At 49.0% G+C, this 16786-nt stretch overlaps 1 protein-coding gene across 4 annotated transcripts in view; it reads right to left on the bottom strand.

Moving 5' to 3' along the window:
- ZDHHC14 (zinc finger DHHC-type palmitoyltransferase 14) overlaps positions 1-16786 on the bottom strand; it is a 335282-nt gene that overhangs the window by 63710 nt on the left and 254786 nt on the right. For all 4 annotated transcript variants that reach the window (XM_045500149.1, XM_045500145.1, XM_045500146.1 and 1 more), the window contains exons 6-7: positions 4401-4503; positions 3164-3273 (exon numbers count right to left, since the gene is read on the bottom strand). In XM_045500149.1, coding sequence (XP_045356105.1) covers positions 3164-3273; positions 4401-4503 — 213 coding nt within the window. The remainder of the gene's footprint in view (positions 1-3163; positions 3274-4400; positions 4504-16786) is intronic.

The raw sequence follows: 16786 nt of genomic DNA, 5'->3' as shown, positions 1-16786 counted from the left end.
CCACACCTTGGGAGTGGTCCTTCTCTCTTTCCAACTTTCCATTCCTTCTGCCAGACTTGTATGAGGGCTCCCTACCCCCAAATGTGGCCATTCCTACCCTGCTGCCATGCACACCTCTGGGACCCATGCAGGGAACTGAATGTGGGTCTTTGCCCTCATGGCTCACAGCTCTCAGTGGGAAACATGAACACACTCTTGTTTTGCTTTCTTTCTCTTCCTTCCTTCCTTCCTTCCTTCCTTCCTTCCTTCCTTCCTTCCTTCCTTTTTTAGAGAGAGAGAGAGAGGGAGACAGAACATGCGTGAGGGAAAGGGGCAGAGGAAGTGAGAGAGAGAATCCCAAGCAGGCTCCAGGCTCAGCGTGGAGCCTGATGCAGGGCTCGATCCCACAACCGTGAGATCATGACCTGAGCTGAAATCAAGAGTCAGACGTTTAACTGACTGAGCCAGCCAGGAGCCCCACAAAAACACTCTTATGAGCACATCATTGTGCCATTTAAGAACATTTTAGAGAAACTCAGGCACACGATGCTGGGCATGTCACTGGTTCTTAGTCCCTGATGGACAGGCTTGGCTGGGACGTCCAGGGAAGGCTCTGGCCCTCTAATGGGCACAGGGGTGAGTGAGGTAGGGCAGAGAGAGAAGGGGCAAAGAATGTGACAGGAGGGAAGAACAAAGCCAGGCACTATGCCCCCATTGTATCTGCCCAGGCTGGGGGAGCCTGTGGGTGCAGTGGGAGAGGCCAGCAGCCCATCTTCCCTGTGCAAACCTGTGAGCAGTTCACGATGTTCTGAGGGGAGGTTGTCCTTGAGAAATGCCCCATCCAGAGGGACTTGGGTTTTGGAAAGAATACAGCCCCAACTCAGCCACAGTAGGAAATTTTATCCAGTTATGGAAGAAAGAAGTTTGGTGTGACAAGATTTGTTCTCTAAACAAAACAAAGCAGCACCAAATGGGGAACAAGAAAAGAGATTTGTTCAAAATGTGAGACTTTTAAATTCTTTTCATGGATTCAGATGTGTATTTTAGATTTAGGGAAGGAGGCCTGTTCAGTTCCCCTGGCCTCTTATGCTCCTCCAAGGGCCCTAGCCCTGGCTGCTGGCCTACCCCACTCTCCACAAATAAATACACGCCAGTAGGAAACAAAGCTAAATTGTGAAAAACCAAGAATTTCCTGAGGGATTTTCTGGCCTAAAGAGCTCCAAGAGAGATGCCTGGGTGGGTCTGGAGTTGTCTTGGAGAGAGGCTAGCACCCTCCCAGGCATGCCTGACTTCCCAGCCCAAGGTGGCCCCCAATCCAGAGTCCTTGGCTGCCCCTTCGTGCAGCCCCTCCTCAGAGGAAGCCTCTGAGGGGCAGGCCAGGGGCTTCTGGGGGGCCCCCAGTTCAGCAGGAGTATGGCACACTAGGCTCACAACTTTCTTGTTTCTAGAAAACAACCAATTTCTTTAAAAAAATTTTTTTTTAACATTCATTTATTTTTGAAACAGAGAGAGACAGAGTGTGAATGGGGAAGGGGCAGAGAGAGGGAGACGCAGAATCTGAAGCAGGCTCCAGGCTCCGAGCTGTCAGCACAGAGCCTGACATGGGGGCTCAAACTCACAAACCGTGAGATCATGACCTGAGTCGAAGTCTGATGTCCAACCGACTGAGCCACGCAGCCGCCCCAGAAAACAACCAATTTCTAATTACCCAGTAGTGCCAGTAACATAACCCAGTACCAATATGTGGCCTCGGAATATATGCTTGGATTTTGTTTCTGGGGAGGGCAACACCCTTACTTTCCTAATGATATTTCACTGAGGCTGATAATAAAAATTAAGTTTGCATTCCATTAGCACATGTCGGCAATGACTGGCCATGGAGGTCCAAGTGCACAGTGGGGCTGCCTCGGAGACAGTCCCCATGGCTTTTTGTGGAATCTCTCTATTTATACATTTAGAAGCCACAAGGGAGGAAGTCATAAAGGTTTGGAAGCTCATTCTAGAGACTCGGAGTACTTGCTTAAGAAATATGGTGGATGATGGGTTACTCTGTTGGAAATGCTCTGCATGATGTAGCTCACCAATAAGCAGGACTCGACTGCATTTTGTACTCACATAATCCTGCCTGGGGCGGGGTTGGGGGGGCGCTCGCAAGTGCCATTCCACACACACCCCGGTTCTGACACCAGATGCCTGGGTTTGGGTCCCGATGAGGCAGAGTTTACTAGCTGTGTGAACTTAGCACCTTACTTCACCTCTCTGTGCCAGTTTCCTCGTCCACAAAACAGGGCATAATACTGCCTTAACTCACAGGCACAGAGGGAGGTGTTAAAAGCTGACACAGGGGTGCCTGGGTGGCCCAGTCGGTTAAGCATCTGACTCTGGATTTCCGCTCAGGTCATGATCTCGTGAGTTCGAGCCCCGCATTGGGCTCTGTGCTAACAGTGCAGAGCCTGCTTGGGATTCTCTCCCCGTCTCTCTGCCCCTCTCCGACTTGTGCACACACACTTCCTTTTTCTCTGTGTCTCTCTGTCTCTCAAAAAAAAAAAAAAAACTTAAAAAATTATTAAAAAAAACCGTAAAACAATGAATAAAGGCTGATACATATAAAGCACCTAGAGCAGACCTAACACTATTCAGTGTCGGCCGCTGCCATCGTCAGTGTGGTCATGTTGCCATTGCCATAATACGTGCTGCTTCAGCCCAGTCCGCTCTGTCCTGTTGAGCTATTTTAGCATGTACATCCTGTATGACTCAGCTCTTAGCACCTCCTTCTACAGGTTTTCTAACTGCTTCCCACATTGTGTCCCGGTCCCCCTACTAAGCTGACCACAGCTCTCTGCTCATCACAGATGCTCAAGATGACTCAGTACTTAATTGGAGTCACGTGCCTCAGTTTTCCTATTTGGATCCTTAGGAGATTTCCCCCAACCTTGACACAAATTCAGTGAAAGAACCAAAAAGAGGGCAGGAACAACACAAGAGACAGCCGTATCTCCACCTCACTAAGGCCGTGTCTCCCTGACACAGAGCAGACCACTGAGCAGCGGTCATATAGGGGGTGTGACCAAAGGTGACAGTGGGTTTTGTGGCCAGGTCTCCAGCTCGCGAGGCCTGTGCCGGAGGCCTGTGCTGTTGGCTTTCCCGAGCTCTGTTAGAGAACGCGATCCTTTCTGACTCTTACCTTGGAGAGATGGGCCCACACAGGGCAACACAGCAATTTGTAAAGATATTTCCGTAGCTGTAGGGATTGTAATTTTCTTTACCTCTTTTATTTGACCAAGATCCTTTAATCTGAAAGAAAAGGACAGCGAATGATACAACATCCTTCATATTGATGCCACAATTTAGGCGAATGGGGTCACGAGAAACTCATCAAGAACGTAAACCATCTTTACTCATTTCTTCACAGGGAGAAAACCGAGAGACTTTTCTCAAGGAAAACTGGCATTTACCTCAAAGTTGGAGATATCCCCAGACAGCAGGTCAGACTAGGGAGAAAGTAACATTCTCTGGGGACAATAATCTCTTGTTCCCACAACACGGTACCCAAAGGTCAGCTCACATAAGCCAGCGGAGATTTGTTTCATACAGTTGGCGTGCTAACCAGTAATTAAACAAATGGCAGCCGAAAGAGTTAACACGGCTCCCGTAACTACCCACTTATAGTCTGAATTCAGCCTCACAATGTTACCAAAATAAGCCCACAGATTCTAATATTCATAGTTGCCAAATACAAATAACTCAATTACAATTCTCTTAAGTCATGTATCTCATTGGTACCGATTTTCCCAAGGCTTTAAGGCAACCTGACTGATTCTGAGACATTTAATTCCTGTACTAACAGACACTTCTGTCAGAGTCTAAATATTCGGAGCAAAGAGGACCAGGCTTATGAAGAACATTTCCAACATTATGTTTTCTGTTTTTATACCTCCTCTCCATCTGCATTCAGTAAAGGCAGATAATCCTGGACAAAAAGTTAAATTCTGGGTGGGGGCGGTCCCCTCCAAAAGTGTTAAATGTGAAAGGCAGATTCATCCACCCTGAGATATCAGCTGGACGTGGTCTCTCCTCCAGAGGAGGTATGACAGGTTGCTCACAAAACTACTGAAGAGGAAGGAATAGACAATAAGCCCCTCCCTCAGAGTTTGGAGATGGGGGTCTCTCAGCTGACCTTAGTATCTAACTGATGTGGTCAGAAGGTAAGAGAGGTTGGAGATTCCCCACTGGAAATCACGGAGACCCTAGGAAAATGCTCCCCCTGCACATTGTTTCCTCCCAGAGGCTCATACCTGGAATGGAATATGTGCAAGGCCTTGGCCCCTGAGCTCCTCTCTCCTGTCCGCCCCCCCCCCCCCCCCCCCGCCGCCTCTGGACGCAGACACACACGCCCACCCCCCAGACCGCTGGGAACTCACATCTTCATTTGTCGTCTGGTTGGAGCTGATCAGGTATGTGTGGAAACCCGAGAGGCCGACGATAGACCAGACGGAGAAGAAGCACACCACGGCCTCCAGCACAGTGGCCTGGGGTCAAGGAGAAGAACGGGGTGGGGGTGGGGGGTGGAAGCGGGGTAAGTTCTCAGGGCGCCTGCGGAACCAGGATGATGTAAGATTCGGATGGGAAGCCCGACAGACGCTCACCGAGGCCTCTGAATCTATCTAGCTTTGTCCCTAACCAGAGGGGGACCCTTCAGGTCCAGCACTGTGCCCTCTCTCCTTCTGATTCACCCCAATCGTGCTCAGTCAACGACCAGTGGGCTCCCCGAACATTACCTGTTTACTGTTTCACGGTGGACAGTTCCTCTGACTGGGGACAGTTCCTCCCCACCTGCCCTTGGCCTTTTCTGTGGCTCACTGTGCAGCCAATGACTGTGACAGCAAAGCCGGAAGCACGCTGGCCGGAGTTGGCAGCGGCCCAGGCCTGCTAGGAAAGGACGCGACATTGAACATGAACATCACTGCAGTCTCAGACTCTAATCTCAGCTTCTGAACGCTGGGCACTATCACATCAACAGGTTTGTCCCCCAACCTGATGTTGACGCCGAGTGAACCGTCACACAACAGTAGTTGACAATTGTGAGCAGGGCCGGCCACCGGCAACTGTAGCCTGGGCAGGGCTCACCTTCACGGCTTTCTCTCTGCCTGGATGATCCTTTCACCCACTGGTGGCTGCCTGCCCCCACCTATGGGTGGGCTTCTGAACCAGCAGGGGCATTTCTCAGAGTGGTGTCAGGGTGAGGGGTATTTTTACTTAGGGGACTCTTTGCCAACACCTTAGCCCACCCCAACACCTAAGGCTATTTTCAGCTATTTGATGGGCAACTAGGAAACGTGGATGCTTAATCAGACATTGAGTGATGGCACATCCCGAGCTCCACAAAATGTGCTACAACCAGAGGATAAAAAGTGTGGTATTCTTCGACAGATGAGATAAATCAACCCAGAGTGTGGCAATTTCCAAGGACTAGAGAATTTTTCTGTTCCACAAATGTTTATAAAATTCTATTTACAAGATATAGATGTTTCTCTGGGGAAAAAATATTCCTCACAGGTCTGGGAGTTTAAATATACACCATCCATCCCCCATCAAGAAGTTACAGGCTGGAGAAAGTAAACACCAGGCTTTCCTGATGCTCTCAAGGGTAGAAGCCATAGATCACGCTGTAATACATCACCATTGATTTTTTTTTTTTTTTTTCAGGATTGGATATAATTTATCTTTAGACCAGAGCAATGAATACAGTATTCAGTGCAGCGCCATAATCTGCCATGCCATTATTAACAAACACCACTGTCCGGGCATGTGGGGCGAAATACAAAACGAGAGAAATGAGTGGGCTCTTGCCTGTTGACCGACTGACTTTCAACATCAGGACAGACCACTGGCCCTGCTCTTGGAGAAGCAGAAGAATGCTCTGCTCTTCTAAGGTTTAAGCTTCTAGAAACCGCAAGCCTTCAGAAAAGCACTACCCTGAACTTAAATGGACATCTGAGGAGGAGAAGAATGTACCTCTGCCAGCTAGCTAAGACGAAAACAGCCCAGCACACCCAGAGTCAGACAGATGCCAACACACGCTGCCCACCGCGGGCCCTGCCCATTCCTCGTGGAGGCAGGAGTCGGTAAAAAGGGAGGAGTAGCTACATCTCTTGAGAAGAGGAGAACCAGGTGGTTATTATGGAAAAGCAGGTAAGTTCGGACGTGCAGGGAGGATCTGTGGAGTAAGAGAGAGATGCAGAGAAGCAGATCCCAACCACCAGCCTAGGAACCCCAGAGTTATCAGGTGGGCCAATGGTTAAGAGGGGAGGCCTCAGGTGCACGTGGGGACACACAGATGGTCTCATTCTCAACGGCCTTCTCACAGGTGAGGCTCACAGGTGCCCCTCTTCTGACCATCCCCCCGCCCCGGGGGCAGACTGGGGAGGCAAACCACGTGGGTGGAGTGGAGTCCCGGAGGAAACGATGGAGGTAAGCAGCGGGAAGACTGAGTCAAGGAGAAGTGGGTTGCGGAAAGGCGGGTGACACTGGCAGTGAACCTCCACAGGCTGGAAGGAAAAGACAAGAGATAGAAAGATCAAAGAGGAAGGGACACGTGAAACGGAAGCAAGAAATGATCAGGGTAGGAAAGAGAATAAAGACTGAAAGCAAAAGATTTATTTGCTGAATAACGCACGAAGAGCCAGACCTCCATCTCAGAAATGCTTCTGTGTCACCAAAAGTTTACAGTCCAGGTAGAATGACGGTGATGTCAAAATACACACAAATTCATATGCGTGAACCATATAAGACCTGGTATGTCCACGTGAGGGAGGATCACAGCATTTAAAGTGGCACAGCCCATTTTCTGGTGGCTCTTCCCTTTGCAATGCCACTTAAAATTATTACTCCCCAAAGGAGGCGTTGTTACCAGTGGACATGGGATTTTAAAGGCTTATAGGTCCAAAAATAAACTAGCAGATCTCTATATTAATATCTTATGCGCTTTAGAGACATTTTGTAATTAGCAGATCGTTAGCTCACAACTGTGTCAAAATGACACGAATTCAAGGCAAGATGCAAGACGCAGCCCTCTTTCCCTTGCCCCTCACAGTGGAGCCCCCCACAGCATGTCTTAAGGAACCCTCATCGTCATTCATAACAATGGCTGGTGTCTCTGGCTAGGCATCAGGTAGTACTCCAAAGGCTTACTATGGATTAACTCAATCCTCAGTGACCCAGGGTGAAGTGTGATTCCCACTTACCCAACAGGGAAACTGAGGCAGAAAGCAGGTAAGTACTTTGCTTGAGAAACAGCAGAGCTGGAAATGGAGCCCTGAAAGTGTGGCTGTGCCAGTACAAGAGAAAAGCCCTGGGCTGGTTCCTTTCCTATTCCTGCTGACATCCCCATGGCTCTAGGCTGACCACAACCCCTGCGGGGGAAGATGGGGATCCTCTTTTTGTCAGGGATTTGTGAACCTTTGGCAGCCTAAGTAGACCACTCCCCCTCCAAATTCCCTCTCAGGCTGGGGAACAAATATTTGAACACCACATCCCCTCACTGACTCCAGAGCCAGATGTTGAAAATATCTATGCCATAATAAGATTAATATAAACTTTTCATAAGTGTATCAAAAGCCATTTACTGATATTTTTAAAAGAGGAAATGAGGAAGAAATACACCAACTCGACTAAGAGCCAATTTAATAAGCAGTTGGGTGTTACTGTATCAGAGATGGTTCAAAATTATAGCAGTTACCACTGCCAGCCTCTTTCTCCCTCCAACCCCCAAGAAGACAGTGAGCCCTTTTTTGGCCAGGGGTGTGGCATTAATTTAAGTTCTACCCCAAGATGTCGCACTTTGAGGTACTCACGAGATGACTGTGGAAATGAAAAAGACTTTGAAAAATGCTGATGGGCAAACAGCCCTCCACTGAGTTTCCGTGGGATCCCAGAAGCCAGCCCTGTACTTAGGACAGGAGAAGGGGGAGGGACTCACTTTCTGCCCTAAGGGATCTGTTTGCCCTTGGGAAGGTAAGTGAGGTGAGAAGGCCTTGCAGACACAAGGGAAGAACGTTGGACAGAATGGTGAGGGCATTTCAGTGTTTGGAAAATCATAAAAGGTGAGAGATCATGGAACCAAAGATTGCTAACCTTTCTGAGTTCCCACTCTTTTCTCAGGAAAAAAAAATGCACCCACATTTTTTTTCTTCTGATTTCAGGAGTTTTAGAAACTCTCCTGACACCTTTCCATAGATACACATGGACCTCAAGTTAAAAAGTCCTAATTTATCTTAATTCCTTAATTTTACAAGGAGGAAGATGAGGCCCAGAGGGGTCAAGCTGGTAATTTACATGATAGACACTTTGACAATGGAAAGTCACAGAGACCCTTGGGTGTGGATCATGTGACCATCATCTTTCAGTCTCTCAAATCCTTTCCCCCATATTCTTTTATACCAGGAAATAAAGATGTGCAGTTCTCCCAAATTAATCTACGAAGTCACTGTAATTCCAATCAAAATTCCGGAATTTTAAAAAGGAATTAAAAACTGACTCTAAAATATCAGGAAGAGAAAACGTGCAAGAATGGGTAAGAAAACTTGAAAAAAAAAAAAACAACTCTTGGGTTGGGGGATGGGAAGACACCTTTAGTAAACAAAACACAGAGTCTGAAACACGTGTGGGCACGAGGGCTACAGAAGGCATTTCAAATTTAGGTGAGAGAATACACTGGCGACTCTCAAAGTGTGGCCCGTGGGCCTTTGGGGTCCCCGAGATCCTTTCAGGGAAACCCCCAGGTCAGAACTATTTCCCAATCAATGCCAAGACATTGCTTCCCAGTCTAACTGCTTCTGTCATTCAGGGGCTTCATCTGAAGGCTTTGGGATGGGCCTCACTCCCATCATAATAGGGAAAGTGCTTGTGCATTCTATGTTTTAGAAATTTCTCAGTTGTAGTTTCAAACATGACCTCTAGAAATATATATAATCTACCTAAACAAAAGTTCCTTGAGTCCTCAATAATGTTTAAGAGTGTTAAGAAATCCTGAGACCTCAAAGTTTGAGAACTGCCAGAAGTGAACAGTGAACAGCACTGGGGCACTTCACTAAGCATTTGAGAAAAACAAAGTGAGAACTTTAGCTCACCACACACACACACACACACACACACACACACACACACACACACGTAGATTACAGATAAATTACTGTGCCAAACTGAAGAAATAAAGTGTAAAGGTATTAGAGGGAAATAAAGGACATATGCCTATAATTTTGGGGTTCAGATGTAAGACACAAAATCTAGGAGCCATGTAGTATCTGATTTGTAGATGGATTTTGTTAAAAGTTAAGCATTTTTTTTTTTTTTTTTTTTTTTTGTATTAAAGAAGTCAACTTAAAAGGTACGTGACAGGTTGGGAGAAAAATATTGGCAAGAGATATTAAATGGTTATTATTAAGAATAAAGAACATGTTAATAGGAAAAGAACAAACAACCTGATTACAAAATGGACAGAGATTAGGAGCTGGCACATTGTGGTAATGAAAAAAAATGTCAACAAAAATGAAAATAAGCACAAGCTGATTATTATCCAGAAAATGGAAATTAAACCAATGAATTTTCCCCCCATCAAATTGGCCAAAGTCACAGCACCTGTAACATCCAATGTGGATGAAGGTGTGGGGAAACGGGAGAACGAGTCAGTACAATCTCTTTAGGGGACAACGTGGCATGTCAGTCAACATTTAAAAGATGCTTAATTTTCCAGGCACCTGGGTGGCTCAGTGTGCACCTCAGTTGGCTAAACATCAGACGACTTTGGCTCAGGTCATGATTTCATGGTTCATGAGTTCGAGCTCAGCATTAGGCTCTATGCTGACATGGCCGAGCCTGCTTCTCTCCCCCTCTCTCTGCCCCTCCCCCACTCATTCCTCTCTCTCTCTCTCTCTCTCTCTCTCTCTCTCTCAAAAATAAATAAGTATTAAAAAATATGCTTGGAGGGGCACCTGGGTGGCTCAGTTGGTTAAGCGTCTGACTCTCGATTTCGGCTCAGATCATGATCTTACAGTTCATGAGTTTGGAGCCCCCATGGGGCTCTGTGCTGACGTCACAGAGCCTGCTTGGAATTTTCTCTCTCCCTCTCCTTTTGCCCCTCCCCCATTCATGCTCGCTCGCTCAAAAAATAAACTTCAAAAAATTTTTAAAAATATGCTTAACTTGGGGCGCTTGGGTGGCTCAGTCGGTTAAGCGTCCAACTTCAGCTCAGGTCACGATCTCACGGTCCATGAGTTCGAGCCCCGCGTCGGGCTCTGGGCTGATGGCCCAGAGCCTGGAGCCTGCTTCCGATTCTGTGTCTCCCTCTCTCTCTGCCCCTCCCCCATTCATGCTCTGTCTCTCTCTGTCTCAAAAATAAATAAACGTTAAAAAAAATTTAAAAAAATACGCTTAACTTTCAGTGATTCCACATTTAGTTGTCAATTCTGGAGAAACACTAACACTCGTGCACAAAGACATACGTGCAAGATGGCCCGCCACCGCATTTTTTATGCAATAAAACAATTAGGAAATCTAAGTATTCATCAACAGAAAAATATAGTATAGATTGTCTGTGTTCTGAAACTCTATAAAGCAGCTGGGAAAAAAATGAGGCAGATCCATATGCTGACATGGAAATACCTTCAGGAAACATCTAAAAATCAAACCGCTGAAGAATACAAAGAAAACGATCCTTCTTAGGTAGAAACAGTCCCTGCAACGGTCTACAGACACATACGTATTCAAACTCTTCGAATACCGTCTGGAAAGACCCATGAAAACTGACAAGGATTCCCACAGAACGACAGAGGAAGGGTGGAGAGCACTGCTTCTTTTACGTTCCTATTTGAAATTTTTTACGAGAGTTATGTTCTTCCAGTACCTGAGTGATTTAGAAAAACCCCAACAACCTCCTCCCCCACTTTGTGACCCCATGAGATGTAATCTGATGCTTATTCTCCACGCACTCCCTCAGACAGACCGGTTAGGGGCAGTGGGAAAGAGTGTCAATTCCCTGCCCGGAGAGAGGGGCTGGCGGTAAGGAGATCTGGGCTCCAGTTCTGGCAACACGGCTGAGTGTAAATTGGGGTCATCTGACCCTTCAGCGCAGGCTCAGCTGTAAGGGACCGATGGACACCTGTCCTACCTATTTCCTGGGGTCCCCCTGAGGATCCACAGACATCGGGACAGAAGGGCCCTATAAGCTGAGTCTAGCAAAGGCCTGTGCCGCCGTCATTAATTTTCCAACGGGCAGTACGGTGTCCCTCCTTTCTGAGGGCATTGAGCCAAATCCGAGCCTTCTACCAAATTCCATTAAAACAGAACCGTGCCCATTAGGCCGCCGGTGCCTTTCAGACAGCGTGCCTCGAAATGAATGCAAATTGGGGATAAAAAGGCTTTCTGGCGAGAGCCTCCACACACGTAGAATCAATTACCATTTGATTTAGCAACCACTGAAAACTCTTCGTTTGGGAGCGCCGAACAATAAGTCATGATTAAAAATGACTGTAATCCTTTTAATTGGATGTTAATGCCGTTTCATCGTGACGACTGTTGATCGCAGGGCTTCTCCTCTCTGGCTCCTCCTCGAGGATGCTGCTGGCCCCGGTGGCCCTGTTCCTGCGGGGACCCCTGCGGGGACTTCCACCTGCAGATCCGCTGGTGAGCTGGAGGCGAGGCCACGTGGCTCTCCTGGCTCTGCGTGACCAGGGCCATGTCCTCTGAGGCTGCAATGTTGTCACTGGAGGCTCATGACTTGTTCCTCTTTCCGCCTTTCATGCAAGGAACTGCAGAGGACCGTGAGGTTCCTCTAGCTTCACGTGGGGGTTCCCGGGGGGTCAACTCTTAGGTGCTGCGCGTGTATTTCGAATAGGACGCATTTCTAACCGGTGCTAGCTCTCTCCCCTTTCCACTGTGCCTTCCCTCCCCTGGGTCCCCAGGGCTGAGCCCTCCCAACTGGCTCTGACTCTCCCTCCTCCCTCCCAGCAGCACTGATTTGATTGCTTACCTGCTCAGCTGTCCCCTTATCACCCATCTCAATTCCGGGGGCCTTTCCCCTGCACACATCGCCTCACCCCTTCCTTGTGTTCCCTGCTGCAAATGAGTACTCTTAAGAACACAACCACCACGACAGAAAGGCTCCGGTGATGTCATTCACCTGCCAGAAATCTAAGCTGGTTCCCCAGCGTCCTGGGCAGGAAGGCTGACTGGTATACAATGCTGTCAGGGCCTTTCCCTTCCTGGGAGCAGTCACTCTTGACCCCCCGGCCCCCCCCCCCCAACCACGGCTTAGCTATCACAGTTCCCCTCCCGCTATGCCCGCCGTGTGTATGAGTCGTAAGTGAATCTGTGTGCTTGTACCGTTAGGGCGGTGGGCCTGCTGACTGGGAGCACGGCTGAGCTGCCGGAGCCCTGCAAACCCTGCTGAAGGAATCAATGAACACAAGCCCAGGTCTGGCCCTACAGACGGCAGACGGGCTGCTCTTCCCTGACACATGCTGCGTATCACCAGGCCCTGCTCAGGCTGTTGGCCCTGCCTGGGATCTCTCCCCTCCATGTCTCCAGTTCTAAGATTTCTTCCCCAATCTTTCCAAGCCCTATGCAAACGCTACCTGCCAAAGCCTTTCCTGATTTCCCTGCCAGATGCCCTTCTGGACCCTCACCCCCGCCTCAAGCTCTCCATGATGTTTTATGCCACGTAAGACTTACTCTGCTTTTTAGAACTCAGAGTCATACACCAGGTCTCGGCACCGGCAGATGTTCATTGAGGAGATGAGTGAATCATTCTGTCCACCCTCGCTGCTCTGCCTGCCCCCTTTGATAGAATGTGCTTCAGAGGTCTGGGCCGGTGGCTCCTTCTTGACTTTGTAGCCCGGGCAGAATTTGCACGGAGTGGGTATTGCGTCAAACGATCTTGGAAGAAACAGATGCCAAGCGGACCTCGTCCTTTGGAAACTGCCTGGCTGTGCGGAGAGAAGACCCAGTGCCTTTCTTCGTGGAGAAGACTCACCTTCCATCTCTCCCTGGGGAAGGGGGGGGGGCAGCTCCTGAGAGTCCATAGCACCCAGCCACGCCACTGCCTCTGCTTCTCTGAGGCAGAGATGAGAGGGAGGAAGTGGCCTCAGGCCACTGGGGGGAAGGAGGGAACCGGAGGAAAGGCTGGCCAGGGCATCTGAGGCCCGGGCAGCATCCTTAGCCTCCCTGATGTGAGCAGGGCTGCACTGTGGGCTGGGAAGGGACCTGCTGAGTGCCACCAGTGAGCCTACTGGCTCTACCCATCCGTCCTCCTCTCCTCCCCCTCCTCCTCCACCTTCTCCTCCTTCCCCTCCTCCTCCTCTTCCCCAACCTCTTGGCTTTGCCGCAAACAAGACGCCATCCCATCCTTACTGACGGGTACCTCCCGCTTCTCATTGGGTGAGCTGCTTGATTCCTTTCTCCTGTGGTCCTGCTGGTGGCTCGAGGAAGACCTTCTGGTATGTCAGGGTTTCTGTTGCTCCTGGCAGTGCTTCCGATAGATAAGGTGCCTCCATTGGTTGTTAAATAGCCTTTTGTGTTTCTGATCTCTCTCATTTCATCAAGGACATTGCTTTCAGTTGGATATTTCTCACAGTAAATCTGTGAGAAACCTTTGCCTGGACCCTGATTTCTCATCAAAATATTTCCATATCATGGTCAGGAGACCAGATTGGAGGCCACTGAAAAATTATAAATTTAAGTTATCCTCTTGCCCGAGAACAGTCAGCAGGTCACGTGCAGAGGCTACACTGGACTCCGGTCCTATGCTCAGGCAGTTTGCCAGAAAACCTCTTGTCTTAAGAGCTTGGTGCCGTATAGACTCTTGCCCCACAGAGACTGTAGGTCTGGAGAGGACGAGCTGTGGGCCATGCTGCCATCAGCCAGAGAGCAGTTGTCATGAGTGTGAAATGTCACGGATCAGTTTCATCCATCAGAAATCAACCACCTCCAAAGAGACTCCCAGGGCCTCAGCAGTGGAAGGAGGCTGGGAGGTCATAACGTTATCTGATGCTAGAACCATGTAGGGAGGCGTGGTCCGTGCTCTTTTTGACCACCCCTGGGGCCTGTGATCTCATCGCTTCCCCTGGCCATGCTGTTTCTGAGCTGCCCCAGTGGTGAGCACATCTTTCTTAGTGAGCTGAAAGCTGTCCCTCAGAAGTACCTCCCTGGCCATCCCGATGCCCCTTCCAGAGCCACACAGGTGTCCACAGGAAAGGCAGGAGCCCAAAGTACCAAACAGGCATCCAGGGATGCCTTACTCCCTGGCATACAGGGATCCAGCCTTACTCATCATACATACATTATCACTAGTAACCAGAACTCAGTATTTTTTCAAAAACACATCACAACCTCATAGAACCTGAAGCATACTTTTTCTTCTGGAATACAGATTCCTGATACATCATCAGACCTCAACACTTCTTTATAGACCCACTCAATAGAAGGAGGGATTCCTCTCCAAAGCATGTACTTAAAACAGGAAAGACGCTGTCAGCACAGAGAGCCTGTAAGTAGTCATACCGATTGGGGGAGGAGTGTTCGGTGGCACATGAAACAATTTCTGTTCTGTGGAATTAAGAAAAACCCCAGGACCTCACGTCTTAGTGTGGGTACGTCTGATGTTCCTGAAATTCGCCACTACTTCCAGAAAGAATAAAGATCAAAGTTGGGATTGCTGCTCAGACTGCCCCTATCCCTTCCCTGCCCATCTCTTCCCCATGGGCTTCTGTGCTGTCAGATTTCTCCGGAGTCCTGCTCTTGGTGCCTGATTTTCTCTGGGAGAGAAATGGGAGGGAGGGGGTTTATCAGATAATCTTTATATCAGCTGCAGTAGCTACCCTGGGATATTCTGGCTTCAGCTTTAGGTCACCTTTTAACAGGCAGGAGCCCAAAATGACAGTGGATCAAGAGGTGCCATAAAACCTGACCTCAGGGGCACCTGGGTGGCTCAGTCGGTTAAGCGTCCCACTTTGGCTCAGGTCATGATCTCGCGGTCCGTGGGTTCGAGCCCCGCATCGGGCTCTGTGCTGACAGCTCGACCCTGCTAAATAAAGCTCTCTCCTCACCCAGACATCGTGGTTGCTTTTCCCCTAGTCCTGGGGGAGAAGGAGGGCCACCCACTTCCTTTTGCAGAGGAAGAATTACCAGGTAAATTTCCTTTATAATATTTCTCTAAGATTGAAGAGGAGTTGAGGATTTGGTTTTTTCATATATCCATCATCGTAAATGTCTTAGACGTAGATGATAGTAACCAATCGTTTGGACAGAGCCACATGTGAGTTTGGATGGCTAAGCCACTTCACTCACAAACTCACAGGACAATGGCGAGACAGACACAGACTCAGAGCTGAGCTGTACTGCTAGTGAGCTGCATGGACGGATGTAAGAGAGAAACCTCTCAAATCTACCTGTACTTGAGTGCCTGACTCCAGGGTACTTCCTCCCCAAAGGCCTGTGGGGCCAACAGAGCAGTGGCCTCCCTGGAGATGTCCTAATCTCTGGCAGCTCCGAATACATTACCGACATGGCAAAAGGGAGTTGCAGACTGCAGGTCATGGACCCTGCGATGGGAAGATAATCCTGAATTCTCAGGGTGCAGCCACTCTTAAAAAACAGAGAGCTTTTCTGGCTGAGGTCAGAGAGATGGGCGAGAGAGGCGGGAGGGCTTCAAAGTGTGGGAGGGACCTGACCCACAATTGCTGGCTTAGAAGAGCAAGGAAGTCATGAATCAGAGAACGGAGCGAGGAGACGGGACCTCAGTCCTATGCCCTGGGAACTCGGTCAACCACCCGTATGAGCCTGAAAGAGAATTCTCTCTGGAGCCTCCGGACGAGAGTCCAGGCTGATACCTTGATTTCAGCACTGCGGGACCCAGAGCAGAAATGAGCCAAGCCTGCTGGACTTCCGACCCACAAAACTGCGAAACAGTAAATTTGTGTTGCTCTAAGCCTCTAAAATACAGCCTGGTGCAAGCTGGAGCCTGTTACGAAAGGCTGTGGCCTGGAGGAGGCAGGATGCCCTGCAGGCGTGTCTGGCCACTGTAAGGGGCTTGACTCGCATTCAGAGCCAGCTGTCACCCCCACTGGCTCTGACTGGGCCACGTGGCTGCCAAGCTCCTGAACGTGGAGAACACGCCTGGTAACACCCACCAAGGGAAAACCTCCGCACCTAGAGGTGACAACACCATTTGGAAAGGCAGCGGCTGAGATGCTTGGGAGTTTTCACGACCTGGGCCCTCCCGAAAACTCTTGACCTCTACCTGAGGATGGTATTTTGGGGGAAAACAAGCTAAAATCTGCTCTGAACCTAGTAGGGGCATTTCTCGCTTTCCTCTCCTTTCCATGCGAATAGTTTCTCCAGCAAAGTCAGCATGCTACCCTTTCTACCAACAACGTTTGTCTGTTCCCCTTCCTGGGGAACACAGTGCTCTTGATTACACACACTATGGGCACAGCCAAATCATGAGAATGAGCAGACGTGTGTGCTCTAAAAGAAGGTTCTAGCAGAGCCCGCCCGTTGCACATATTGCCACAAAAAGAAGCTTCTATGAAATCGCTCCTGCCATGCGTGCAGATGATGCTTTGGTGTCGGGTGTTCTCGCTGATATCCCATATAATTGGTCTTGTTACCATAGCATGTCAAGTACATAATGCTTGACTCTCGCAGGTCAAAAACTTGAGACACAAAAGCGTTAAAAGAAATGACCTCAGACTTCATTTAAAAGAAATGACCTCATTCATCGTGAGGCAGTAGGAATCCAGGACCCACAACCTGG

The sequence above is a fragment of the Leopardus geoffroyi genome, chromosome B2, assembly GCF_018350155.1.
Source record: "Leopardus geoffroyi isolate Oge1 chromosome B2, O.geoffroyi_Oge1_pat1.0, whole genome shotgun sequence".
Classification (NCBI taxonomy): domain Eukaryota; kingdom Metazoa; phylum Chordata; class Mammalia; order Carnivora; family Felidae; genus Leopardus; species Leopardus geoffroyi.
Note: the sequence above shows the minus strand (reverse complement) of the source record. Positions and strands in the feature narration are given on the sequence as shown.